This window comes from Panicum virgatum, chromosome 6N (assembly GCF_016808335.1).
Source record: "Panicum virgatum strain AP13 chromosome 6N, P.virgatum_v5, whole genome shotgun sequence".
Lineage (NCBI taxonomy): Eukaryota > Viridiplantae > Streptophyta > Magnoliopsida > Poales > Poaceae > Panicum > Panicum virgatum.
This window is the reverse complement of record NC_053150.1, coordinates 41,678,845-41,705,200: the sequence shown is the minus strand read 5'-3', so window position 1 is coordinate 41,705,200 and position 26,356 is coordinate 41,678,845. Positions and strand designations below refer to the sequence as shown.

The 26,356-nt window shown below is 50.4% G+C and overlaps 4 protein-coding genes across 7 annotated transcripts; 3 read left to right on the top strand and 1 right to left on the bottom strand.

Moving 5' to 3' along the window:
- The first annotated feature begins 1,210 nt into the window (after nucleotides 1-1,210).
- Nucleotides 1,211-16,401, top strand: LOC120677442 (AT-rich interactive domain-containing protein 4-like). 4 transcript variants are annotated; one of them, XM_039958599.1, is made up of 17 exons: nucleotides 1,211-1,367; nucleotides 1,485-1,626; nucleotides 2,184-2,392; nucleotides 2,470-2,658; nucleotides 3,283-3,336; nucleotides 3,609-3,697; nucleotides 3,777-4,029; nucleotides 4,820-4,876; nucleotides 5,652-5,683; nucleotides 6,389-6,524; nucleotides 12,866-13,036; nucleotides 14,341-14,622; nucleotides 14,710-14,847; nucleotides 15,236-15,334; nucleotides 15,626-15,726; nucleotides 15,817-15,907; nucleotides 16,001-16,350. In XM_039958599.1, the coding sequence occupies exons 3-17, from the start codon at nucleotides 2,234-2,236 to the stop codon at nucleotides 16,127-16,129; spliced, it is 1,980 nt and encodes a 659-aa protein (XP_039814533.1). In that variant the 5' UTR covers nucleotides 1,211-1,367; nucleotides 1,485-1,626; nucleotides 2,184-2,233; the 3' UTR covers nucleotides 16,130-16,350. The 4 variants fall into 4 exon arrangements, with proteins under 4 accessions (XP_039814533.1, XP_039814532.1, XP_039814530.1 ...); XM_039958598.1 differs by lacking the exon at nucleotides 12,866-13,036 and having other exon boundaries at nucleotides 6,389-6,495; nucleotides 14,030-14,622; nucleotides 15,820-15,907; nucleotides 16,001-16,401; XM_039958596.1 differs by lacking the exon at nucleotides 12,866-13,036 and having other exon boundaries at nucleotides 1,212-1,367; nucleotides 6,389-6,495; nucleotides 14,030-14,622; nucleotides 16,001-16,401.
- A 5,542-nt stretch (nucleotides 16,402-21,943) lies between these two features.
- LOC120679238 (FCS-Like Zinc finger 2-like) lies at nucleotides 21,944-23,101 on the bottom strand. Its single transcript, XM_039960781.1, has 2 exons — nucleotides 22,627-23,101; nucleotides 21,944-22,523 (listed from the first exon to the last, which is right to left on the bottom strand). Exons 1-2 carry the CDS (start codon nucleotides 22,965-22,967, stop codon nucleotides 22,331-22,333), a joined length of 534 nt encoding a protein of 177 aa, XP_039816715.1. The 5' UTR covers nucleotides 22,968-23,101; the 3' UTR covers nucleotides 21,944-22,330.
- Nucleotides 23,102-24,569: 1,468 nt separating this feature from the next.
- Nucleotides 24,570-25,249, top strand: LOC120678170. Its single transcript, XM_039959324.1, has 2 exons — nucleotides 24,570-24,884; nucleotides 24,932-25,249. Exons 1-2 carry the CDS (start codon nucleotides 24,570-24,572, stop codon nucleotides 25,247-25,249), a joined length of 633 nt encoding a protein of 210 aa, XP_039815258.1.
- Nucleotides 25,231-26,356, top strand: LOC120677498. The gene is made up of 2 exons (XM_039958646.1): nucleotides 25,231-25,713; nucleotides 25,950-26,356. The coding sequence occupies exons 1-2, from the start codon at nucleotides 25,269-25,271 to the stop codon at nucleotides 26,135-26,137; spliced, it is 633 nt and encodes a 210-aa protein (XP_039814580.1). The 5' UTR covers nucleotides 25,231-25,268; the 3' UTR covers nucleotides 26,138-26,356.

Here is a 26,356-nt window from a genome sequence, read left to right as displayed (position 1 = left end):
CCACAGCTGCTGCTGGCTTCAAACCTGATCTGCCATATCAACACACAACAATAACCGGTAGGTATTCAGATCGACATCCTATCAGATAGGAGATAGCAACATATTGCAGAAACCAGGGGGTGCTTCACTTAACACTAAGCATTACTACCTGCTAATCATGAAAAACATATCTTCAAGATTGTAATAAACAAAATCTTATGTCCCAACATCAACATAAATGATGATAAGCATACCAACAATTTTTCAATAGTTGAACTGGGAAGAGACAGTCAGAAACTTTTATATTCACTAAAAGAAAAATAAATCGAATGCCAGAACTTCCTTGTAGTTCACACATCAACGTAGATTCTATCTGATTTCCTTTTCTTTTTGCTGCATACTTTGATACTTGATTAGGTTGCTCAGCTGCGTTTGCTTAGCATCACAATTCACAAATTTTAAGTTTCTGCTTAGGATAGCTATTCCATTTCTGTAATAGTAACTGCTGCGCTTATCTTTAATAAATATTTGTTGTGGCTATTACTACTTAAATTCTGATACTTTCCTACTTCTCATGCTGCAAAGGAAATACAATGAAGTCACGGCAGCCAAAAAAATATATTCTTGGCGTAAAATATAGGCATGCTGGCCTGGCACTGCCACGCTCAAGGAAGGCGCGGCAATGCCGCGCAAGTTAGTTACAACACGGAAGAAACAACACTGTGATGATAATACAACATGATCGAATTCTGTTTGAGCAAATATTATGAAGTAGGTAGGCTGCAAGAGTTGTCACAATAGATTTGCGATAAGTTTGAGGGAAGAGAAGCGAAGATAGAAAAGAAGCCGGCAGCTAGTTTATAACCGGCTGATGTACATATTTTAGATTTTTTTGTGAGAGAACAAAATGGACCAGATATAATTTTATATGAATAATTTTTAGTTAGCTGTATATTAGAGCATCTCCGAGAGTTCTTGTATCTTGGGTGAGTTAGTTAAAAATAAAAAACTCATATCTAACAGAAACTCTATCTACCTCATTTTCTATCTTCGTTTTCTATCAAGAGGATGCCGCTGGGCATTTTTGACTAGCGCTGTGTGCTAGCCATTGCATTTTGAATTTTGGAGAAGCTGTTGGATTTCATCACTTTTTCACTAGTTATTTCATTTTATATAATAGCTATATCATAATTTTAACTATCCATAAATACAACCGCTGGAGATGCTCTTGAAAATATACATAACACCGTTGACTGTGTCCCATCCCATCCCAGTTCCCAGTCCCAGACGTGGTGCAGATTCGATTGGGCAGATGTGCGTGGAAGAACCCCCGCGCCAGAGCCGCCAAAGCGGCGTCGGATCTTTCCCTCGTGCGGCGGCAGCATCAGGTATCCACCCACCCATCCATCTCGTCCCAAGAACAAAACAAAAATCATTTTCCTCCTCGCACTCCCGATTCGAAAAAGCTAATTTAATCCGCGCTCCTGTTTCTCACCATCCCTCAGGAATAATGAATCGTCACGATCCTCGTCGCCGAAGCCCGCAAACAGCAACGGTGGCAGCAGCATCGATCAGAAGCCGCGTGAGGAGGAGAATCCGCGCCCACACGCGCCGCCACCTGCGAGGCCGATTCTCCCAATCCGAGCGGTTCGTCTCGCCCTCCGCCCGCTCTGCTCCCCAACAATTAGGGGCCGTCCTGGCGCGCGTTCGTTTTCGTCTGGATCCTACCTGCTCGGCTAGCTGTTCGTTGGGTTCCTAATCTGCGGGGGTTAATTAAGACGGGGAAGGGTTGGTGGTGTTAGTTTGAATTCTAGTGGGGTTATTTTTTCGAGATTCGGTATAATGCTTGTTTGACCGGATTGGATTGGGACGGGAAGGCTCGCGTGCGATTCGCAGATCGCCACCGCACCTCGCATTGCCGTCGATATTCTGGTTGGGGGATTCGCCGAGAAATTAGGGTTCCGTCCGCTCTCGCCCCGCAGCTTTACCCTTTCTTCCTGTCCGAAATCGAATCCCATCTGCTCCTGAACTCCCGGTTGCGTTGCCGCCGGCGTCCTTGCGGCCCTGGGTAAGCGGATTTTTCAGCCCCGGGCTTCAATTTGGTCTCCATGTGTGCCGGTTGGGCTGGTCTGGTTACTCTGGTGGCTTTTGGTCGGATTTTTGTGAGGGTTTATTTTTGTGCTGTTCCAATTATCCTGTTGCAGGTTCAGTATTGGCATGAGCTGAAGTCCAGGAGCTAGTTATTCCTTCGGCCATGTCTCAAATCCAGAGCACCTCGCGCTGTGCGCTCCTTGCTGTTCGATGTGGGAGGTTCACCGAGGAGCAGCAGACCCCGGCTCACCTGGCACCTGAGCCGAAGCGGGTGCGTCCATCCTACCCCTTCCCGGAGCTCGTCTCCTGTGGGAGATTAGAGGTCAGTTCGTTTTGCTGTGTACTGTGGACAGATGTTTGTTTTGAGTTATAAGTTTAAAGGTGGACTTGGGGATGCAGGTGCACACGCTGATCAATCCCTCGGTGGAGCAATTTAGAGAGGCACAGCAGGCGGTGCAACCTAACTTGTTGTATCTTCAGGGGCAGCAGCTAGAGAACGCGGAGATAGGTTCACTCGTCTGGGGCGATACTGATTTATCTGACCCGCAGACATTTAGCTCACTCATCAGCCCACCATTTCCGACCATAGTAAGCTCCAAACTTTTGAATAGATACATAGCGTGTATTCATTGCTGTAATTTTCTCTCCTTCAATTTTTACTCGACTGGCGAAAATGAGATGCATAATTGCACGTTAATCTATAGTTTCATATTGAGGCTTCAAAAAGGTAGCTCAGCATGACAATCTGCATACTGCACTACAACTGCACTGCACACTGCTAAACGCATGCTATCGGAAGCTCTAGGAGTTAGGCACACTATATGTCCAGGAGATAGTGTTGTGGTCCTCGGGGAACTATCCCCTGAGGATTAGCTATGGCTATAACTACGCTTATTTAGAAATTGCATTTGCTGGTCACTGTTAGTTCTGATAATGATCTGTACAGTTTGGATGCTGAATCTGTTCGAATTGCTCTGTAAAAGGGGCTCGGATAGTTAAGTTGACTGGTTAGCATTGTGACCTGAAATTGCTTAATTTTAATTTGTATCGTTGAGATTTGATTGTTATCCCTAATATAACTGGTATTTGATTTTGTTGCATGTGGATTGGATGCTTTGCTACTGATTATTCAATTTACCTTTATTATGTGGTTTTCATCTCCTTTTTGTCTTTTTTTTTCTGTATAGTTACTAATGTGGATGCACTACACAGGTTTATTTGGAAGTTCCCATAGGGGAAAAGTTTGCCCAGTCACTTCATTCAAAGGTATCTTTTATAAAAGTTTTTACCTCTTTTCAAGAAGTGAGTTCTTATTCCACATTTGTCAGAGTTAGTCTGGAGATAGTGCATATATGTTTATAGTGTCTCATTTGGACAAATTTAGGTGGTATTGATTGTTAGAATGTGCTAATGAACATTTTCCCCCTAAACAAAGTGACTGTTATTTATAGAATTTAAGTGCTAATTGAGCAATATGTAATTTTTTTCTGAATGACAAGCAATATGTAATCTTGTTATCTTGACATTCTTTCCTTCAGGGGATACCATATGTAATATATTGGAGGAATTCATTTCCATGTTATGCAGCATCTCATTTTCGCCAGGCATTAATGTCAGTCATTCAAAGGTATCACCATCATAAATACATTATTGGTCTGTGCCACTTTTTTTATTTCACATCTAACATTTGGGTATTCTGGATGTAGTTCCTGCAGCCATACATGGGATGCATTTCAACTTGCGCATGCCTCGTTTCGACTATATTGTGTGAGAAATAACTATGTACAAAGTGTTAAGCTTGGCCCTCGCCTACTTGGGGATGCTCCAAAAATAAATATCATCCCTGCCGAGAATGATGTGGATGAGGAAGAAGGTTGTTCTGAAGCTTTTCTGGCTATAAAAATATATGATGAAGATGTGAACATGAAATTTCTTGTCTGTGGAGTGCCATGCACCTTGGTAAGCTTAGAGGTTATGCCTCATTCTTCTGTCATTCAATCTTTTTCTTGTTTCCAATCTATGATTGCACATTGTTCGCCTAAACGGTCTTTTAGCCCGTTTAAACACCGTCTAAACGCTGCACAGTGGCACATCGTTTCCGTTTAATCGGTTGTTTTGACCGTTTAAATGGCCGTTTTTCCCGTTTAAACACCCGTTTTGCCCGAATAATGGGCTAAACGGTAGGTGACCGACTGTTTACCGCATAGTCACAGAATTCGGGGTCGATGCCTCGTCCCACGACCCGGGAACGCCGTTCCGATTCGAGGGTCGGGGTCAAAGAGGGTCAGTGTCCCATTCAAGTTTGGATCGCGTCCCGGTTTGAGAGGGGTCGTAGCCCCATTGCTAGCAGATTTAATTGGGATAAGAAGGTTATTGATAGCGGATTGATGTGGTTTTTGTTAGATAATAAGCTGAGTACGTGTAGTATGATCCAGATGTACTATTTTGTATGTTTCTTATATGCTTGTGCAGATTAGTTTTTTCATTAGTAGCACATATATATATAGTTTTTGTCTTTTTAAAGACGCATCGACCCGAAGATATCGACCCGGATGAATCAGAGTCACGTTCCACATAATAATTTATCGTTCCATAGAGGTATACCCCCTTCGTACCACAATTTTATAAAGTGACGACCATCGACCCTCGACCCCGTTCCTTGAACCGGTCGACCCAGGAACTTTGTGACTATGGTTTACCGTTTAGCATTTTGGATAACACTGTGATTGCACAACTGTATCGATTGCAGGATGCATATTTGTTGGGCGCACTGGAGGATGGTTTGAATGCTCTGTTGAATATTGAGGTACCACCCCATTTTCTAGTAATCAAGATTAGGTTCCAGAAACGTATTGAGTTTTGAATAGATGTAATCTTTACTTGGAAGTGCCAGTTCATTGAACTGCTGGGAGGAGGTGATGTTAACTTTTATTTTTTCCTTATAGCTGTAGGAACTATAGGAATAGCAGCTGTGTCATTTTAAGCAGCTATGCCTATGTGCAAGTCAGTGCTAAGCACACTAATTTATATGCAGCGTGTACTCATATGTACATTAGTAAATGTCATTTAATGCGGACGGAAGAGAGAAATAGTATAGGGGATCTGCTTTTACTTCGTATAGGTTTGCATTTACCTCTTTTCCCAACTTAAGAAACTAAACAATATGCTAACTAAAATGGGCAATGCAATGTCTTTTGGCAGTTGAGCCCATGCAAGGCAGCCTTGATTAAAAATGAATTGCTTACTTGACAAGTGGGGCGACCGCCAGCTAGCTGCTTGCCACTCTTTAGGGCATTGGTTGGTTATAAGTTTCATTCAATTATCTTGCATTTCAATTGTGAATCCCAGTACTATATGGTGTATATCAAAGAATGCATATTTTAAGTAATCACTAGTGTTCAAGTTCAACTCATGATTAGGTTTTGTTAAGCGACAAAACATTGTTATGATCTGTTAAATAGAGGTGTCTTGAGAGGCTGTTCTATTGAATCAATATCCTTAGAACTCTTTAGCATTGTATTTGAGTTTTAGCATATTTGCTAGAACCTGATTGATGGCTGAGCTTTTTTTACTTGTCTCAGATTCGTGGGAGTAAACTTCAGAACCGAGTCAGGTATCTTGAATCCCCAGTGCGAGCAACATATCTCATAACTTCTGGCACATCAAACATTTTATAATTTGGGCATGGGTCATGTTTACAATGTATGCTTGGCCTTTTGCTCTTGTGATATATTATAATTTTCTTGATCTCAGAATGCCTGTTTGCATTGTATTATTTGCTCTTGCTTCAGTAATCATGTTGATAATTTTGATCTAAGCATGTTTTGAAGCTCAAATTTGATGGCGCATAAAATTAACTAATACTCCCTCCGTTCCAAAATACAGGTTGTTTTGGCATTTTTAGGTTCATAATTTTTGCTATGTACCTAGACATGTTATATCTAGGTGCATAGCCAAGACTATGAATTTAGAAAAGCCAAAACGACCTACATATTGGAACGGAGGGAGTATATCATAATTTTTCTTGACTATGAAGTGTCAACCAAACAGAAACTGAAGTTAACTACATTTGAAAGGAAACTGGTGGCGACTGGTAAAAAATTGTGTTTTCATTGATTATCTGGTATATAGGCTTGAAGCTATATTCTTACCAAGTTCACTAATGATAGTCTATATGCTTCTGTTTTCTCTAGACTGTTGTTCTTTGTTGTGAGTATCAGTGCTTGTGGTCTTAATAAAATAGAAATAAGAATATTATTGTTCGTGAGAAATGTTTATTTTTGTTCAGAGCAGAAGCTCACAGCATTTCTCTTTCCAGTGCTGCTGCTCCACCCCTACAAGCTGAAACTCTTTCACATGGGGTTGTTTCCATGCGCTGTGACATCACAACATGCAGTTCTTCACATGTGTCACTTCTTGTTTCTGGTAGTGCTCAAACTTGTTTTGATGATCAGGTTATTGGAGAGAATATTTTCTGTATTCCTCCAACCCTAGAAGGGTGGGTATATATAATACCTACACATGGGCCTCTAGATGGGCCTCTATACACATGGGCTCAATATACTCCATCACCCCCCGCAGTCTGAACTACCAGCGCAGCGGTGTTCAAGACTGGACAAGATGAGAGTACAAGTAGAGCACAAAAGGGCTAATACCCCCCGCAGCCACAACTAGCCACCGGCTACGTTGAGGCTGGATCGAAACTCCGAGAAGGTCGACGAGGGCAGCCCCTTGGTGAAGATGTCAGCAAACTGGGAGGTAGTCGGGACATGGAGTACCCGAACATCGCCGATGGCGACTCTGTCGCGCACGAAGTGTAGGTCGATCTCCACGTGCTTCGTCCGCTGATGCTGGACGGGGTTGGTGGAGAGATACACGGCGCTGACGTTGTCGCAGTAGACGAGCGTGCTCTTGGCGAGCGGGCTGTGGAGCTCCGCCAAGAGCTGTCGTAGCCAGGACGCCTCCGCCACGCCATTAGCGACAGTCCGGTACTCCGCCTCGGCACTGGAGCGGGAGACAACCGGCTGCCGCTTGGACGACCAGGAGACCAGGTTCCCGCCCAGGAAGACGGCGTAGCCGGAGGTGGAGCGACGAGTGTCCGGGCAGCCAGCCCAGTCAGCGTCGGTGTAGACCACCAGCTCAGCAGAGGACGAGCGGTGAAGTACCAGGCCGAGGTCCACAGTGCCACGGACGTACCGGAGGAGACGCTTCGGCGCAGCAAGGTGTGACTCCCGGGGATCATGCATATGGAGACAGACCTGCTGAACAGCGTAGGTGAGATCCGGCCTGGTGAAGGTGAGGTACTGCAAAGCGCCGGCCAGACTCCGGTAGGCAGTAGGATCATCCACCGGAGCACCCAGATCAGCAGACAGCTTCGCCTGAGTGTCGACTGGAGTGGAGCAGGGCTTGCAATCAGTCATCCCAGCCCGCTCCAGAATATCGAGGGCGTACTCCGACTGGTGAAGGAGAAGACCAGACGGGCGAGGCTCAACAGTGACGCCCAAGAAGTGGTGGAGCTGACCGAGATCCTTCATAGCAAACTCCCGCTGCAGAGAGGAGAACACTCTGAAGCAACTGCTGACTGGAAGCTGTGAGCATAGTCACAGGATTCGGGGTCGATGCCTCGTCCCACGACCCGGGAGCGCCGTTCCGATTTGAGGGTCGGGGTCAAAGCACAGGATTCGGGGTCGATGCCTCGTCCCACGACCTGGGAGCGCCGTTCCGATTTGAGGGTCGGGGTCAAAGAGGGTCAGTGTCCCATTCAAGATTGGATCACGTCCTGATCGCGTCCCGGTTTGAGAGGGGTCGCAGCCCCATTACTAGTAGATTTAATTGGGATAAGAAGGTTAAGGGTGTGGTTTTTGTTAGATAATGAGCCGAGTACTTGTACTATGGTCTAAATGTACTCTTTTTATACATTTCTTATATACTTGTGCAGATTAGTTTCTTCATTAGTAGCACATATATAGTTTTTGTCTTTTTAAAGACGTATCGATCCGAAAATATCGACCCGGCTGAATCAGGGTCACGTTCCACATAATAATTTATCGTTCCACAGAGTTATACCCCATTCGTACCACAATTTTATAAAGTGACGACCCTCGACTCCGTTCCTCGACCCGGTCGACCCAGAAACTTTGTGACTATGGCTGTGAGCACAATGTCGTCGACATATAGCAGCAGATAGGCAGTCTCATCTCCACGGCGGTAGATGAAGAGAGACGTGTCAGACTTGGCCTCGGTGAATCCCAGTGTCATCAAGAACGTGGCGAACCGAGAGTACCAAGCCCGAGGAGCCTGCTTCAGTCCATAGAGAGACTTGTTGAGCCGGCAGACCATATCCGGACGACTCGAGTTCACAAATCCCGCTGGCTGAGAGCAGTAGACAGTCTCTGACAAGGTGCCGTGAAGAAACGCATTCTTCACGTCCAGCTGGTGCATAGGCCAAGTGCGCGAGAGCGCAAGCGAGAGGACCGTGCGCAACGTAGCGGGCTTCACAACCGGGCTGAAAGTCTCTATCATAGTCCATACCAGGCCGCTGAGTGAACCCCCGGAGAACCCAGCGAGCCTTGTAGCGCTCCAGTGTGCCGTCAGCCCGACGCTTATGCGTCCAGATCCACTTGCCAGTCACCACATTGCAATCAGACGGACGCGGCACGAGGTCCCACGTCTGGTTGGCAAGAAGAGCCGCGTACTCCTCTTCCATCGCGTGACGCCAGTGAGGATCCGCCAAGGCATCGCGGACAGAGGAGGGTACCGGAGAGACCCGCGGCTCTCCCTCGGTGGCGGAGAGAGTCGCGGCCTGGGACGCCATCCGCCGAGTCACCATGGGATGGATATGCCGAGGATCCCGATGGAGGACCGACGGGTGGTACACCTTCGGCTCGGCTTGAGAGGGAGCCGGAGCTGGCGGCGGCGGCGACGGCTCTGGTGTCGGCGGCGCCGGTGCCGACGCCGGTACACCTGCACCGGCTCAGTGTACCGCTGTGGCGCTGGGTTCGGCGCCGAGCGACGCCGGTACACCTGCACCGGCTGAGCGTACCGCTCAGGTGCAGTGGAAGGCACCGGGTCCATGCGCGGCACTACCGGAGGTCCGGGGGCCGCGCGTGGCGCGACCGCGGGCACCGGGGCCGCGCTCGGCGCAGCAGGGATCACCGGAAGTGGTGCCGGTGCGCCGGGAAAACCTGCAGGAAAAGGACAGACAGGTAACGGTGGCTGAACCACCGGGTCAGTCGGAAACAGAGACGCGAGCTCGGGATCAGAAGGTGTGGAGGAGGTGGAGTAGGGGAAATCCGACTCGTCGAAGACGACGTGTCGGGAGATCAGAACGCGGCGAGAGGTGAGGTCAAAGCATCGGTACCCCTTGTGGTCAGGGGAGTACCAAAGGAACACACAACGAGTCGAGCGGGGCGCCAGCTTGTGAGAAGCGGTGGCGGAGGTGTTAGGGTAACACGCACACCCGAAGACCCGAAGGTGGTCGTAGCGATGAGGGGTACCGAAAAGAGCGTGGTGTGGAGTGGGAGCAGGAGAAGCAGTGGACGGAAGGTGTTTGAGCAGGTAGGTGGCGGTGTGGAGGCTCTCAGCCCAGAAGCGCGAGGGGAGAGAAGCCTGGATCAGAAGGGTGCGCACGACGTCGTTCGTCGTGCGAATCATCCGCTCAGCCTTGCCGTTCTGAGGAGAGGTATACGGACAAGACATACGCAGCTGAACACCCCGAGACAGGAAGAAAGACCGGGAGGTGGAGTTATCGAACTCCCGCCCGTTGTCACACTGGACGGCCTTAACGGTGAGGCCGAACTGAGTGGACACCCAGGCAAAGAAGTGGAGGAGGGTGGGGAAGGTCTCAGACTTAGCGCGCAAAGGGAAAGTCCAAGAGTAATGAGAAAAATCATCAACAATGACCAGATAATATTTATAGCCAGACATGCTGAGTACAGGAGATGTCCACAGGTCACAGTGAATGAGATCAAACTGGAAGTCTAACATGACGACCAAACTGGCACGCATGACAGAGGTGCTCAGCAGGAGCCATAGTACATGGAACATCGGTACTACGGCGGAGCTGAGCCAAAACGTCGCGGCCGGGGTGACCAAGCCGGCGGTGCCAGGTGGTGGAAGAAGGCGTCACGGCAAAAGCAGAAGACGAAGAAGCCGAAGGCGAGGCAGCGGAAGCAGGAAGCCGAAGAGTGTAAAGGGGCCCCGGGCTGTCACATCGGAGAAGTGGACGCCGGGAAGCCGAATCCTTCACAGTAAGACCAGAGGAGTCAAATTCGATAGAATAGGAGTTGTCAGCAGTAAACTGGCGAATAGAAAGAAGGTTGTGAACCATTTGAGGAGCAATAAGAACATGAGGAAGACGAGGAGCAGAACCCACGGCGGTGACAGGAAGGCAAGACCCATCACCAACCATGATAGATGAAGAACAAGAGGGGTGTGGGGGTCGGACAGAAGAGAGGATACCAACATCGGGAGTGGTGTGGAACGAGGCGCCCGAGTCGGCGATCCACTCGGTGCTGGTCGGCGGCGTCAGTCCCATGGTGGCGAAGGACTGCGCCAGAGCGGCCTGGTCCCACCCCTAGGCCAGGTCGGCTGCTGGCTGGGCTGAGCGGGCGGGGTCCAGGAAGGCGCGAAGAGTGGAGCAGCGCCAGTGAACATGGCCGCCGGCTGGAGCTGAGGACGAGGCCCCCCTCCCGGACCCTGGAACGGCCACATCGAGATGCGCCCTGACCATGGGTTGCTGAAGGATGGCCAGGGCGTACCTCCAGCGGCAGGGGCGGGAGCGGGAGCCGGAGCCGGTGTCGGCGCGCCGCCCCGCCCCGACGGCCCCCACCGGTACCGGTGTTCCCAGAAGCAGGGCCACCAGTGCCACCACCACCACCCCGTCGCCGGCGACGTCCACGGCCCCCCCTTCTCCGGTCTGCCCGGCGGGAGTAGCACCAAGGAGGGAGGTGGCAGGAGCAGTGGAGGAGGCCGGTGGAGTAGCAACGAGCGCGGCGGGGGTGGGCGAGGACGATCCGGGCGCGAGACCCCTGGTGATCTCGAGGGCGAGGTCGTCCCGAACCTGCAGGAAGGTGGGGAAGGGCCTCTGTCGGGCGATCCAGCCCTTCAGGTGGTCATAGGTGCTGCTCAGTCCCCGTAGAACATTGAGCACCAAGACCCGATCGGACACTGGATCCCCGAGGTCGTGAAGAGCATCGGCCATGCTCTTCATCCGCCGGCAGTACTCACCGACGGAGAGGTCCCCCTGCACGAAGGTGCGAAAGGTGGCGTCGAGCTGGAGGGCGCGGTACTCGGCGTTGCCGAGGAATTGCCCCTCGAGCGCCACCCAGGCCTGCCGCGCGGTGCCGCCGTGTGTCCTGACGAGGTCCTGAAGATCCAGGGAGATGGTCCCGAAGATCCAGGACAGGGCGACGCTATCGAGGCGCAGCCACGTTACGTCACGTGCCGCGATCGGCGAGTCGACGAGGACGTGGTCGTTGAGGGCGTAGCGGCGGAGGGTGAGGAGGACTTGGTCCCGCCAGCGGCCGTAGGAGGAGGACGCGGGGTCGAGGAGGACGGAGAACAGAGCCCTGATGTTCTGGACGCCAGCCGCCTGGAGGTGGAGCTGGGCGACCATGGGGTCAGTCGGGTCGTACCGAGCTCCAGATCCAGTGGGCGGGGCGTGGTGGGAGGAGGTGCCGTGCTCGGGGTCGACGTGCTGGCCGGAGGAGACGCGGAGGAAGCGCTCCGCCTCGGCGACCCGGAGGGCGAGGGCGTCGGCCGTGGCGCGCTCGCGCTCCCAGGCGAGGGCAGCCACGCGGACCCGCTCCTGGGCCGCCGAAGCTTCCGACTTGGCGGTGAGGAGTGCCGCAGCGAGAGCGGCGTCGGCCTGCTGACCACGGAAGGCGGCGGCGGAGAGCGGCGCATCCATGGGAGGCATCCCGAGCTCGGGCCACATGGGATCGACGGCGGCCGCGGCGACTGCGGGCTGCTTGCCGGCAGCGATCGCGGCTCGGAGGGCGGTGACGGCGGCAGCGGCGGCGACGTCGTCGTCTTGAGTGGCGTCAGAGGGCCCATCCGCGCCCGCGCCAGGAACATCCTGGGCGGCGGCAGCGGCGGTCTGGGCGGCTGTGGCGGCCGCAGGCCCTGCCTGGGCGGCTGTGGCGGCCCCACCCACGGCTGCGGCGGCCCCACCCACGGCTGCGGCGGCGCCAGGACCCACCGGGGCGGCTAGGGCGGCAGCCCCAGGGCGGATCGGGCCGGGATTGCCCGCGCCGGCGGCCGCAGGGCCTCCCGCTGCTGCGCCCGCGCCGGGATGACCCACGCCGGTGGCTCCAGGACCCGCGACGGCGGCGTAGGACGTCCACGGGCCTCCCCGAGCCTCGAGCGCGGCAGCAGCAGGGGAGGAAGGAGGCCAGGCGGCGGCGGCGGCGCCCAGCGCGCGTGGCGTAGGGCCTCCTGCCCCCGGAGCAGAGGAGGAGGGAGGGAGAGGAGGGAAGGAAGAGAGGGGAAGGGAGGGGGCCGGCGGCCGGCCGGCCATGGCCGGCGGCGGCGGCTGCTGCGGGATGGACGGGAGAGGAGAGGAGAGGCTAAACCTAACCCTAGGCTGATACCATATTGGAGAGAATATTTTCTGTATTCCTCCAACCCTAGAAGGGTGGGTATATATAATACCTACACATGGGCCTCTAGATGGGCCTCTATACACATGGGCTCAATATACTCCAACACAGGTATCAATTTCTACAATAATGGAGCATTTTTTAGCCTTATCTTTATATGAATAAAATCATATATTGCCTTATGATATATGTAGCTTTTAGAGAGCCATATCAAGAACGAAATTATAAAGAGCCAGCTAGTTCGTGCTCTATCGAATGGTGATGATAATAAGTCATATTCAGCTGAGCCTTTGCCGTCCATGTGCTTGGCTTGTGGAGCTTCTACTTTTGAAGTCTGGATGACCCTGCCGAAATGGGTAGCACAGGTTAATTTTCTTCAAAGTTTTCAATTGATGCGCTAAGCAGATTGTTAGTTATGTCTATGTCTAAAAATTTACCCAATTATTTTTCAATCATCATCTGGTGGAACTGCAAACCTTTCTACTCCCTCTGTTTCAAATTGTAGGTCGTTTTGGAAAATTTAGATACATAGTTTTTGCTATGCACCTAGAGAAACACTATGTCTAGATACATAGCAAAAACTATGAATCTAGATTTGCCGAAATGATCTACAATTTGGCCAAATGGAGGGGGAGTATATAGCATTCTTTTCTGTGTTTTCGGTTATATTCTATACTCTTTGTTTAAAAATCGAGATGCAAGTGAGTCACCAAAAATGACCTGTTTGTGGGCTTGCACCCTTATTTAAAAATAGTTTGTTTCAGCCTCTAATAAAAGGGGTGGACATCAATGATCTTGGCACCTTTATTTATTGCGATTGCATTTTGTAAACACTAGCTTGGTTTATTCTCCTGGTCTGGAGTTGCGCTTTCCCCTTGAAAATTATCTCATACTCAGAAAGTTTAAAATTCAAATTGTAGAACTGTGCCCTTCTGTTGGGTGGCTTTCTGTTTTAGGGAATTTATTCAGTGTTTTGCTGCAAGTACAGTTTATGTTAGTACCTAGTGCTCTAGTGTATAATTCTGTCTCCTGTTCTTTATCTGCTTCAAGCTAAAAATCTGAACATGACCTTAGTAGCAAAGCTGGGCAATGCCCCCCCCCCTCCCCCCCCCCCCCCCCCCCCCCCCCCCCCCCCCCCGCCCCCCAAGGAATAACAAGGCTTCAGTAGCAACTGTTTTGTGTTTGCACTCTTTACATAAGTCTACTATGAAGACTCTGTTTTCTTTAACTCTCTGCAGCTTTAATCAAGAGGCCTCAGTTACGCAATAGTTCTCTGAACTACATTCTTCCAATCCCCCATTTCATTGCATAATTTATATGAGTGCATCTCTTAATGGAGATTATATTTCATTGCTTAGGTTTGAAACATCTTGCGCCAGAAATCTCTTACAGAAGCTTGGTTGCACTTGGAATTGCTTGTGTAAATGGCACACCAGTGTCTTCATTTGACAGGAAGGATGCAGATCGTCTTCTTTTCTTTTGCTCTAACCAGTGCAAAGATCAAGCGATTCAAAATGCTCCATGTGCCCATCTATCAAGATGGTCGGCCTCCCTTACTAATGATAGAATCACTGGAAGTCTCAAGTCAAAACAAATTTCATTTGACGCAAATCGAGTTAGAGAGGATAATAAGCATCTTACTGAAGTGTCTTCTCTTTCATCCTTGAAGCCAAGGTTAAAGCCTGCAACAATGAGACCCCTTCCCCACTCTCCCAAGCAACAAATGCATCTCTTTATGGGTTTACCTCAGCCTACCATTCATGATGCTAGTCAAGTTAAGCCTAGCTTGCCAGCCCCTCCACCTGTAAAGCATAGTGTGTCACCTGTTGTTACTGCTACTCAAAGAAAATCATCATCTGGGCGGTTGCGTGTTCAACCATCAGTTCCACTGAATCCTCTGCCAATGAGGAAACATGGGTGCGATCGGTCGCCTATCCGTATTTGCTCTGAAGTACGCTTCTTGGATGATCCTTTTTTCCTTTTGTTTTGTTACATCTTCCTACCAATTAGCCATCTCATTTTGCTGTATCTTTTGCAGGAAGACTTCTTGAAAGATGTCATGCAGTTTCTACTTCAGAGAGGCCACACCCGACTCGTACCTCATGGTGGACTGGCTGAATTTCCTGATGCAGTCTTAAATACAAAGCGCCTTGATTTATATAATTTATACAAAGAGGTAATTGTACACTTCCGCTATTCTCTTGTATCAGCTATGTGCAGTCGTTTTTTTATATCGTTATAGAATAAGCCCATTGCCCTTAAAACAGAGAGAAGAATGGTCAGCCTTACAAAAACTGGCATGAATCAATTGACCTATGCTAAAATTTAATCTGTACAAAAACATGTACCGGACATGAATGGTATCACAAATCTAGGAAACAAAGAGAACTAGAATACGTCCTATACAACAACAACAAACAACGGAACATGAAAACTGCAGGCTTCTAAACTCCTGTTATTCTAGAGCTGCTGTTATCACATAGGAGATATTGCGAAAAATAAAGAAAACAACAGATGACGCTATAGTTATTTTGCTGACAAATAGTCTGACTGCTATTGTTCAGGTGGTATCCCGAGGTGGCTTTTATGTAGGCAACGGCATAAATTGGAAAGGTCAGGTCTTTTCAAAGATGCGCAACCATACAGTTACAAACAAAATGACGGTATGTATTTACTTGTCTTATATATTTACTATCTTCCCCAATAAGACTCTGAATTCGTTATTTTCTATGCTGCCATATTTTTGTAGTTTTGAAGTTAACATACTATTACCCTGCTTTCTCAGTATATAGAAAAGATGTTTAGAATTTCGCATAACTTCAGCTATTATATGGAGTGAATGGTGCCAATTGTTTACTGCTGAAAATTATTATTTTGGGAACTTGCTGCTACCTCTCAATCAGGCTCATTTACCATCATAATACAACTCTAATCATGCACACTTTTACATATAGGGTGTAGGGAACACACTAAAGAGGCACTACGAGACATATTTGCTGGAATACGAACTTGCACATGATGATGTTGATGGGGAGTGTTGCTTGATTTGCCACAGGTTTGAGCATTTGATTTCAGTCTGGTGTATCCACTGACACTATATTCCATTTTAGTAGAATCTAACATGTGATCCTAAATGTATTTGCAGCAGTGCTCTGGGCGACTGGGTGAACTGTGGGTTATGTGGAGAATGGGCCCACTTTGGCTGTGACAGACGGCAAGGGCTGGGCACTTTCAAGGTAGACACTTGCTGACCTAGAGTAACCATTTGTTTAAATTTCAGGAATGTCAAAGTTTAGGTTATATATTGATATTTGCTGCTGTGGCAACAGGACTATGCGAAGACAGATGGGTTGGAATATATTTGCCCCCAGTGTAGCCTTGTGAAAAGCAAAAAGCCACCGCTGCCCGTTAGAGTAGGCAATGGCTTAGCCACCTCTGGATTACAAACTGTAAATTAACTTACGTTATTTTTCTTTTCCCTTGGCTTTTTGTCCCACTTTTTGGGGGGTGATTGTTTGGGTAGATAATATTGGCCAAGCATATGTTTTTTTTTTGTTTGAGGAGATGGCATGTGTAGTGTTGTTGATCTGTGCTATCATTTAACCCGTAGGTTCTAAGTTATATATATAGATTGTAATCATTGGCAGATCCTGAACTTCAAAATTTTGTGATCAGATAACTTGTATTTGTGATCCCGTGCCAGTTGAATCCGGGATACTTCTGTTAGCGATATCGGTAACCACGGAAGTTACAGTGTTGCTAGTTTAACATGTTGCAATATGCACTGAGACGCGATCGCTACTGCAGTTCATGTTCTGCATGGATGGTATTAAGATTGGCTCCTCCTCGACACCTGCTGTAAGGCGGGACTGCCTTCAATGTTTTTCGAGTTTGTTTGAAGCTTCCTGGCTCTTTCAACCTGTATCTTGTAATGTTAATTCAAACCACGAAACCTTCTGTATCTTGTAATGTTAATTCAAACCACGAAACCTTCTTTCAGGGGTGAAATACCCGCACCCATTCAAATATTCACATACCCATGACTAGTTCATTGGAATATGTCCTAGAACAATTGGGTAATATAAAATCTAGCGAAATTAGTCACGCGTCCTGTTTCATCACTAGCCAAAATCTTGAGAGCATTGTATACATAGTGCTGAAACTTCCTAACAAATGCAACCTAATTAACTCTTTTAACAGCGTGATGTACACCAGATTTCTAACATAAAGACCCATTTTCTTTTTGCAGTGCATCAATACTGTATATACTATACAGCCTAGACAAGAACCCCTCACAGCGACTGTGCCTCAGCGGAGCCACGCGTGGCGAGAGACGCCCGACGCGGTCCCTGGATTGGGTGTCGTCCCCTGCCGCGGGTCCTCGCCAGGGTCAGTCCGCCGCCTCGCCTTGCTGTGGGTCCAGAGGGTTCCGCTTAGGCTTACCCCGGCGTCACAGGCCGCCGCCGCTTCTCCCTCCGCCCCTTTTCGTTTTCGCCTTGGAGGCGACACTTGGATGAGGAGGTGGAGGCGCCCGATGGACGCACCGGTGCGCCGGCAAGTCGGCTAGAGGCCATGCCGCTCTCCGCCAGGGCCACACCCACCGAATCAGGCCAATGCGGAAGGGGCGGGTGGGGAGGGCCGGCGACGGCGCCGGTTCCTGGACGCGGAGGCGGAGGCGGAGGCGCCGGTTCCTGGACGCTGCTCTCCGGGACGCCCTGCCTAAGCACGCACGGTGACTGGCAGCACTTGGAACCGGCCGGCCGCTCCTAGATTCGGCCGGCGGCGCTTGGTCAAGCGGTGGCGTGGGGAGATCACTAGCGAGGAGCTCCGCCGCGGCCGCCCCGACTCTGCCGCGGTCGCCCCTGCTCCGCCGCGAGAGAGGGAGCAGAGCCGGCCGTGCCCGCAGATCTGCCGAGCTCGAAGCAGCTGAGCTAGAGGCGGCCAAGCTTGAGACGGGCCTCCACCGGACCGCCGCCGCGTGTGGGCCTTCGTCGTGCCGCCGCCGTGCGCGGGCCTCCGCGCCGCCATGGCCGCCGCCATCGCCACGCTGTGAGGGAAGAGGGCTGCGCTGACGGCCGGCCGGCCGCAGCCCTCCGCCGGAGAGAGCCGAGGGAGAGAGATTTTTTCTTTTTTTTTCCTTTCTGGTTTACATCGGCGGAGCGCGTGGGATGGAGAGACGGGGCGCGGCGAAGCGCGCTGTTGGCCTAGTAGAAGTACATCATGGCAACACAGTGGCGTGCGTTTCATTTTCTTCTTGAAGGTATTGTTTTTTCATCAACAATGTAATTACAAGTGGTGCGAATCGTAAATATGCGTGGTCGGCAATGGTCTTGACCGATTCTATCATCTAGATGTAATCTTTTTATATCAATAACGTTTTCTTTATTTATCTAAATAACGCACACTCTGTTAGATAAACTGTTATATGTTACAGATGGACTTTTGTGTTGCCTGCCACCTGGACACGGGATAAATGGTTTGCCTATGCCAGAGTGACTCGCCATGATATGGCTTCGTCTCTGCTCGCACCGGTGCGTAATGAATCACAGAACGGCGTTCAATATCTTAATGGGTAGTGAAACTGAAATCAAACTAGTCTAAAAAAAGAAACTGAAATCAACGAACAAACTGAATTTCGGCGACAACTATGCCAGCACGTGCGCGCATCGGCATGCATGCATGCCAAAAAAAAAACTCATCTGCTGAATTCTCGGATCCCCGCAAAAAGGTCTCGCCAACTAACTAATCTTTCTTGGCGAAGAGCAGCCGCGCTCGGAGGTCGGCGGCGTCGACGTCGTGGAGGCGGTTCTCCGGCATCCAGCAGCCCGTCTTGGGGTCCCCTCATCCAGAAGCCCTCTTCCCTGGGCTTGGCCCCGGCTCCCGGCATCCTCGCCTTGCCGGCCGCTTCGACGGGATCCTTCCGCGCCATCGCCGCCGCCGCGCTGTACGTCCGGCGGCCGCAGCTTGCCACCTTCGCCCAGCAAACGCCGGCGAGCCGGGACGAGAAAAGAGCACGCGACGGCGCTGCCATCGCTGTTCAAGTAAGCTTTACTGCAACGCGACGCGCGAGCGCTAGGGTTTTGGGCGGCGGATGTGGCCGCCGGCTTCGCGATCGCTGGGTGCCGCGCAGGTTTCGTGGGGGCGGCGCCGAGGCGGCGTGGTGTGGTGCTTTTATAGACGAGCGAGTAGGTTTGTTTGATATGGAAAACACATGCAGCGTTGGCCCAGTTCCAGCCCATGAACTTTCCCAGGATTAAGAATTTTTTAATTTTTTAATTTATTTTTTCCCCGATTTATCAAAAATATATGCCGATTTTTTTTGCAAAAATCGCCAGTTCATCCGGCGGAAGGTAGGTACCGCCGGATGAACCGGCGGTATGGTACTGCAGCGACTTACCGTCAAATCAACCGGAGGTACTATAGCAAATTACTGTAGCACGCTTTCCAAAAAAATATAACAAATTCATATGGATTCGGATGGAGATAAAATTTATACGAAAATTATAGACCTCGACGAGATCTACACCTTTGTAATTCAAACTTTTTTCATTTAGAATCATTCTGGTGTTTAAATAATCGACACAATATTTAGATCTAAAAAATCAGATCTAAACAAGTCGTGCTGCTCATCGAAAATGCACCGGGAATTTTTCATCTAAACAACGCTAGACTTGTTATAATTACAAAGTTGTTTAGATCGGCGATTTCCGATGAGCTACCGTATCGCCGGTTGATTTGGCGGTAAGTCGCTACAGTGGTGGAAGTCGCTACAGTAACCATACCGCCGGTTCATCTAGCGGTACCTACCTTCCGCCGGATGAACTGGCGGCAGGATGACATTTTTGCAAAAAAAAATTCGGCATATATTTTTGATAAATCGGAAAAAAATAATTTTAAAAATTTAAAAATTCCAGGATTAATTACTGGTCCATGTAGCGTTAGGCCCATTTATTCATGGTCTATGCTGCATCTGGGCCGGACCGGGCCTGAATTCAGATGTCAACGAAAAAGCAGCACCAAACGGGAAGAGAGAGAGAGAGAGAGTCCACTCCACTCCACTCGGCGTGCTAGTCAAAATCGTCACCGGCAGCAGTAGAGATTCGACCTCCGAATCTTCTTTGGTTAGTGGACACGTACGTGCGGGAGAGATTCCACACGCGTCTGAGCCTAGGCTGCTTATTCGTCGGCACAAGTGGCAGATGGCATGGCATTGTTCCATCCGGGCAGTTCCAACAATTCCTTTAGCTTGGCTATAGGTATCTGTCGAGCTCGGCATCCTCTTTAACTAGCACTTACCAAGTGATAATCAAGGGAATCAGTTCCTGGCTTTTCCTGCCGGTCACACGTTGGACACGACTGAAACCTAACTACCTTAGCCTTTTGTTTCTAGTACAAAGGTGAACTAAACACACTCGCGCATACATTTAAACTATAACGAATGAAGACATAATCACACATGTATAGCATGGTCACACACTTTACCACCGAGCAAATAGAAGCACATCATGCTCACATCTTCATCAGATTACTCATCCCTCTTCCCAATACTAAAACACATCCTTTGGTAATGGAAGGTGCTCCAGTAGTAGACTACCAATTCCATAGCCAATACCAAAATTTTTGTTGATCGCCAAAACACACCTCCCTCTTGCTCAAATGCAAGGGGATTCCTCCCTCCACCCAATCTTTTTGAGTGATCTGCTATAGCACTAGCTACGAAAAATATAAAAAATATTATTGATGATGGAGAGAGAAAATATATAGAATAGGAGAAATATGTAATCTGCTAGAGATCTCTTACACTGCAGGAGCCACTAGGCAGCTAGCTAAAGCTTAACAAGATGAGAGAGAGAGAGAGTAAACATGATCTCTCTTTTTGACCTGTTTTTCACTTAATCTCTCTGAAAGTGATCGGGTGCTCTAATCTAAGAGGGGGGTGAATTAGGTACTAATAAAAAACTTGACATATGGCTCCAACTAGTTTGCACAAAACTTAAACTAAAACATGCTATCTAGATGTGCAACTAGGTTGTTCTAGTGTGAAACCCCTATCCCAAAAGAGTTTAGTAATCTATAGCCTTTCCTATCAAGAAACTATTCTATGAAAGTAAAGGCACATAAATTGCTAGTATGAAATGCGGAAGCTTAATGAGCTGGATAGGAGATAGCAAACTCTTGACGCGGGTGTTTATCCCGTGGTTTGGTTAGCCACAAAGGCACACCTACATCCACGTTGTTGTAGCACTCATTAAGAGTATTGCTACTCGACCACCAAGTCTCTTCCGTGAACACGATAACAGTCACCTTGGCCCCGGGTTCCACTAAGGAGCTTCTCCACAAAGGATGGAGGTCTCCACGTCCCCCGCACAAAGATGTCGTCGCCGCTCCACACCAAGTCGGAGGATCGATGACGTTGCCGGCGAGCTTCACGCTCCAAGGTGCCGGCGCACCAAGCTCTTATTTTGGTTCGCTAATGAACCACAGCACAAAGGCTCGAAGCCTTGCAATCTCACTCACTAAGAGCTAATCTTTTACACAACACTCTCAAAGTGTGCTAAGGGCTAAGGATATGATCTTAATGCTCTTGTATGACTTGGAGATGCTCTTGAGTGTGTGTGGGATGTTCAGCAACTCCAGCAAACTTCAAATGGCCGGGGTGAGGCGTATATATAGGCCACCAAGTCTTGTAGCCGTTGCTCCAATGGTCAGCAAAAAATCTGCGTATCATCGGATGAACCGATGCATCTGGCTGGGGTAGCGTCGGTTCATCCGGTCACTCATAACCCGAAGTAGCCGTTGAACTCCTGGCAGCTGACGTCATTACACCGATGGTATGCACCGATGCTTCACCGGTTCAACCGGCGCTAAAGACTTGGCTTTTGCGCGACTTGCATCGTCTCTGGAACACAGTACGCCCAATGCACCGATGCCTCTTTTTGAACCATCGGTTCATTCGGTGCCTATAAGCTGACTTGGCTTCGATTCCCTTGTGCACCAAAATACCATGGCGTCGGTTCTTCCGACAACCATCGGATGCACCGATGCTCATGCGTCGATTCTTCCGGTGCTACCGACCGAAGAGCTTTCAAGGCGCTGTCCTGAGACACGCGAGGGGCGGCTCCCCCTCAACCCCCGTCCGCTAACCGGGTAGCGGAACCCCTGTAGGGGCGGCCCTTCGGGCCTAACTTTCTCTATATTCTCTTTGTCATCACTTGAACCTAAAAGCCTGAGAATGATCATCTTAACAATCATATTAGTCCAAGTGTTGTGTGTGTCATCAATCGCCAAAACAATATATTGAAATATGGCATGAGAGGCCATTTTCGCTACACTCTCCAATCAATTGGATGCCGTAGAGTACAGGAGCAAATTACACCCTTCAAGGTTGCAACATGCAAAAAACAGATTTGTTTTTTTTTTAAACACCCAATCGATCTCTCTTAAGTTTTGCTTCCTTTTGTTGAACCCACTTCGCCATGAACACACACGCATGCTCCTTGATTGATAATTATATGTAGTAGCTTGTCTAGCACTCATCCCCCTCGATCCGACCGGTGACAAGAAGAGCAGAGATTATTGTAATTAACTAATTAGTACTAGTACTGATCCTGCATCATGATGCCTTCCGCTATCGTCTTTGTTGCCTTGGTGTCGTCTCTTTAGGCCACGACGGCAAGTGGCTTCCTCGGCGGCGGCCGGCCCCGGTTGGGCGTGCGGTGGGGGCTGTGGTGGTGAGCCTGGCCTCGCCGCTGACGCTCCTTGCTCCCCGCCACCGCCGCCTGTCGCTCGCGCGCCTCGTCCACCAGGATCTGCTCCGACCGGCACTCCTCGCTGCAGAAGCCCTGGTCTCCCCTGCACGAACAGGTAGATGCGTGATCAAGCGACGCCTGCCAATCATGACACGTCGCATGCATCTGATCGAGCAGGTTCGTTGCTGATCAGTTTGTATGTATACCTATACATGTAGACGTCCTTGCTAGGGCTGAGGTCCCGCCGGCAGAGGGAGCAGGCCTTGAGGAAGCGGCACGGCACGCCGGCGTGGCGCGAGGCGGCGGCGGCGCGTGGCCTCACCATCTGCTTCAATACGATGCTAGCCGCCGCGTGCGCGTGCCGACCATGGCTGTGGTGGTGCTGCTGCACCAGGATCTGGAGCCCTACGACGAGGCGCTCGCGCTCGCGCGCGCGCCGGCCGTTGGCTCCGGCCATGGCCGCGCCGACGACGCCGACGCGGTGGTGGTGGACGGCGGCGCCACCCTCCTCCCCGAGGTGGAAGATGCTCTGCCTTCTCGGGAGCATGGCGATGAGGAGTGGGGAGGGGAGGGTGGGGGAAGGAGGGGGAGGGAGGGATCACCTCACCTCACCTGAGGTGGTGAGCACCGGGAGAGCTTCCTATAGGTGGGTAGGAGGAGAGAGAAAGAAGAGAGATGAGGTGATGAAGGGGAGAGGAGTGATGGGTATTTAAAACCGCTTGATGTCCACAAAAGGTGGTTTTTGTCCCGGGTCCAACGGCTAGCCGGGCCAGCGGGGGGACATAGGTCTTTTGTCCCAGTTGGAGGCACCAACCGGGACAAAAGGACTCCCTTTTGTCCCGGTTGGTGGCTCCACCCGGGATAAAAAGGCCCAACCCTTTTGTCCCGGTTATTAACACCAACCCAGACTAAAGGATGACTCTTTTGTCCCGGTTGGAGGTACCAACCGGGACAAAAGGACCCCCTTTTGTCCCGGTTGGTGGCTCCACCCGGGATAAAAGGCCCAACCCTTTTGTCCCGGTTGGTAACACCAACCCAGATTAAAGGGTGACTCTTTTGTCCCGGTTGGTGGCACCAACCCGGACAAAAGTCCCCTCCACGTGATAGTTCAAAAAAAAGTTATTCTTTACTGAGTCACATGTACTACTTAGATGAGTTGACAAGGAAGCCATGCGCTAGGCAATAGGTCTTGGGTTCGAATCCCGCAGGGCGCAAAAAAATTTTAGCATGTCCAGAGCTTTTGTCCCGGCAGCCGAATCCCGGTTCCAAAACCGGGACAAATGGCCCGATCTGTAGTAGTGAGCCAGCAAAACAAAAAAAAGTAATAACAATAAAAAGGAATGGACTATATATGAGCTAAAATATTATAATGATCACTTATGTAATGTAGAAATGATATAATGATGGTCCTAGAAGCAATGCCTTCTAATAATTATGCAGAGATGATGTTTTTGTCTAGGTGTAAGCTGCCCAGTCATGTGGAGTAAGCAACAAAGGAATCTCAATAATTGCGAGGTCTTTTTCATGAAAATTAATGAAATATTACAAAAGCTTTCACACGTTATTTCTTTTAGGATAGGAAGAAATGAAAGGGTCACTTTCTGTGTGAAAACTCACAAGGAATCCTTGATGGTACTGAACATGCAAAGCAATGAAGACATGCAGTGGGCAACCAGGGCACGAAAGCTCTGTCGGGACTAGGGATACATTTCCCAGCAGGTTCTACTGGAATTCTTTTTTTGTTTTTGTTTCTGAGAGGATTTTTGGTTGTTTTGATCATTTACATGTGCTGGAATGGTGGCTAGTCTCTACGTACTCGGCTCCGCTAGACTCGCTCAGCGGACGCGCATCACGCTCGCCACGCTCCACGCACACGACGCGCTCACCGAGCACGTCCCACGCTCGCTCGCCGCGCCCTGTGCGCCTGGCATGCACGCGCCGCGTTCCGCTACCGCAACGGCCGCGCACCGCGGCGCCTGTAATCGTGAATGTGTTGTACAAGTATATATACCCATTCATGGGATTAATATAAAGTGTGGTTGATCCAATCTCCTTTCTACATGGTATCAGTTACCTCTAGATCCTAAATTCCTAATCTACCACTTCCGCATCTTCCCTCCACCTCGCTCGCCGCGACGCCCTCCTAGCCATGGCGTTCGACGCGCTCTCCTCCGGCTCCTCCTCCTCTGACGATGACTCCTCCGTCATCGCCCCTCAACCTGCTCCGGCTAGCGTTGTGCAGCGGATCAACATCCGCCAACACGTCCTGGTTCTCCTCGACCTCCCGTCCGGCAACTACGGCCAATGGTGCTGTCTGTTCCAGTCCGTCCTTGGCAAGTTCGGCCTCGACGACTTCGTGTGCTCCATGCCTCCCATCGCCGAGTGCACCGCTGAGTGGCGGCAGATCGACCAGACGCTCGTCAACTGGATCTACACCACCGTGAACAAGAGCGTCTTCGACATCGTCTACCGCGCCGGATCTCCGCATTCGCCCTGTGGTCCGATGTCGAGGGCCTCTTCCTCGACAACGAGCTGCACCGCGCCGTCTACCTTGAGGCCGAACTCCGCTCCACCATCCAGGGCGACTCCACGATCGATGAGTACTGCACCTCCCTCAAGCGTACCGCCGACAAAATCCGCGACATCGGCCAGCCCATCTCCAAATCCAGCCAAGTGCTGAACCTCCTGCACCGGCTCAATCCAAAGTACCGCCACGTCAAGCCTGTCATCACCTCCAAGCGTCTGCCGCACACCTTCCAGAGTGCGCGCTCTTTCCTCGCGCTTGAAGAACTGCAGATGGCTCACGAGGACAAACTGGAGGCCGGCTAGGCACTGCTCGCTGCCCACGATGGCCATGGCGGTGGTTCGGGCTCTGCACCTCGCCCCAAGAACAAGTCCAAGCCCAAGAACAAGAAGCCCTCCAGTGGCGGCGGCCACGCCGGCGCACAGCAGCACCAACAGCCGCGCCCCACGTCCCCGGCGACACCCTGGGCAGCTGGGTCTCGTGCAAGCATGGCCGATGCCTTTCCGTGGTCCGGCTGCTGGAGTTCTGGGTCCCCGACCTCCATTTTCCCAGCGGCAGGCCATGGTGGCGCAACACCAGCCCGCGACGCCCTCGTACCAGTTCACGGCGCCACCTCTGCCCTCGGCGACCCAGGACGCCGGCGCCCAACCTTGGGACATCAAGGCGCTCTACACTTCTCTCGGCTCCGCTGGCATCGCCACCACCCCGCCGAGCGCCTGCGAGTGGTTCCTCGACACCGGCGCGAGTGCCCACATGACCTCCAATGCTGGTAACCTTGTTCAACCCCGTTCCCTTCCTTTCTCCACCTTCATCACTGTCGGCAATGGCGCTCAGCTCCCGGTCACCCATACCGGTAGTCTTGCCATACCGACATCATCTCGCCCTCTTTACCTCAACAATGTTCTTGTTACCCCCTCTCTTGTTAAAAATCTCATCTCTGTCAAACAATTCACTCATGATAACAATGTGTCCGTTGAATTTGACCCTGCTGGTTTCTCCATCAAGGATCCTTGAACGTAGGCAGTGAAGGCCGATGTAGCAGCGCCGGCGACCTCTACCCACTCTGGCTTGCACCACATCAGTCCCTCCTCGGCCCTCGCCACGGCACCTGCTTCGGTGGATCTCTGGCACTGTCGCCTTGGACACCCCGGATCACATGTTCTTCAGCAGGTCCTTTGTGCTTTCCAGTTTAAGTGTAATAAGTCTGCCGCACACTCTTGTGACTCCCGTCATCTTGGCAAGAGTACACGGCTTCCCTTTTCTTCTTATGAACCTCACAATTATTTCCCTTTCCAAATTTTACATTCGGATGTATGGACCTCTCCTATCTCTAGTCATTCTGGATACAAATACTATCTTGTTTTGCTAGATGATTTCACGCATTATGTTTGGACCATTCCTTTATGGCAAAA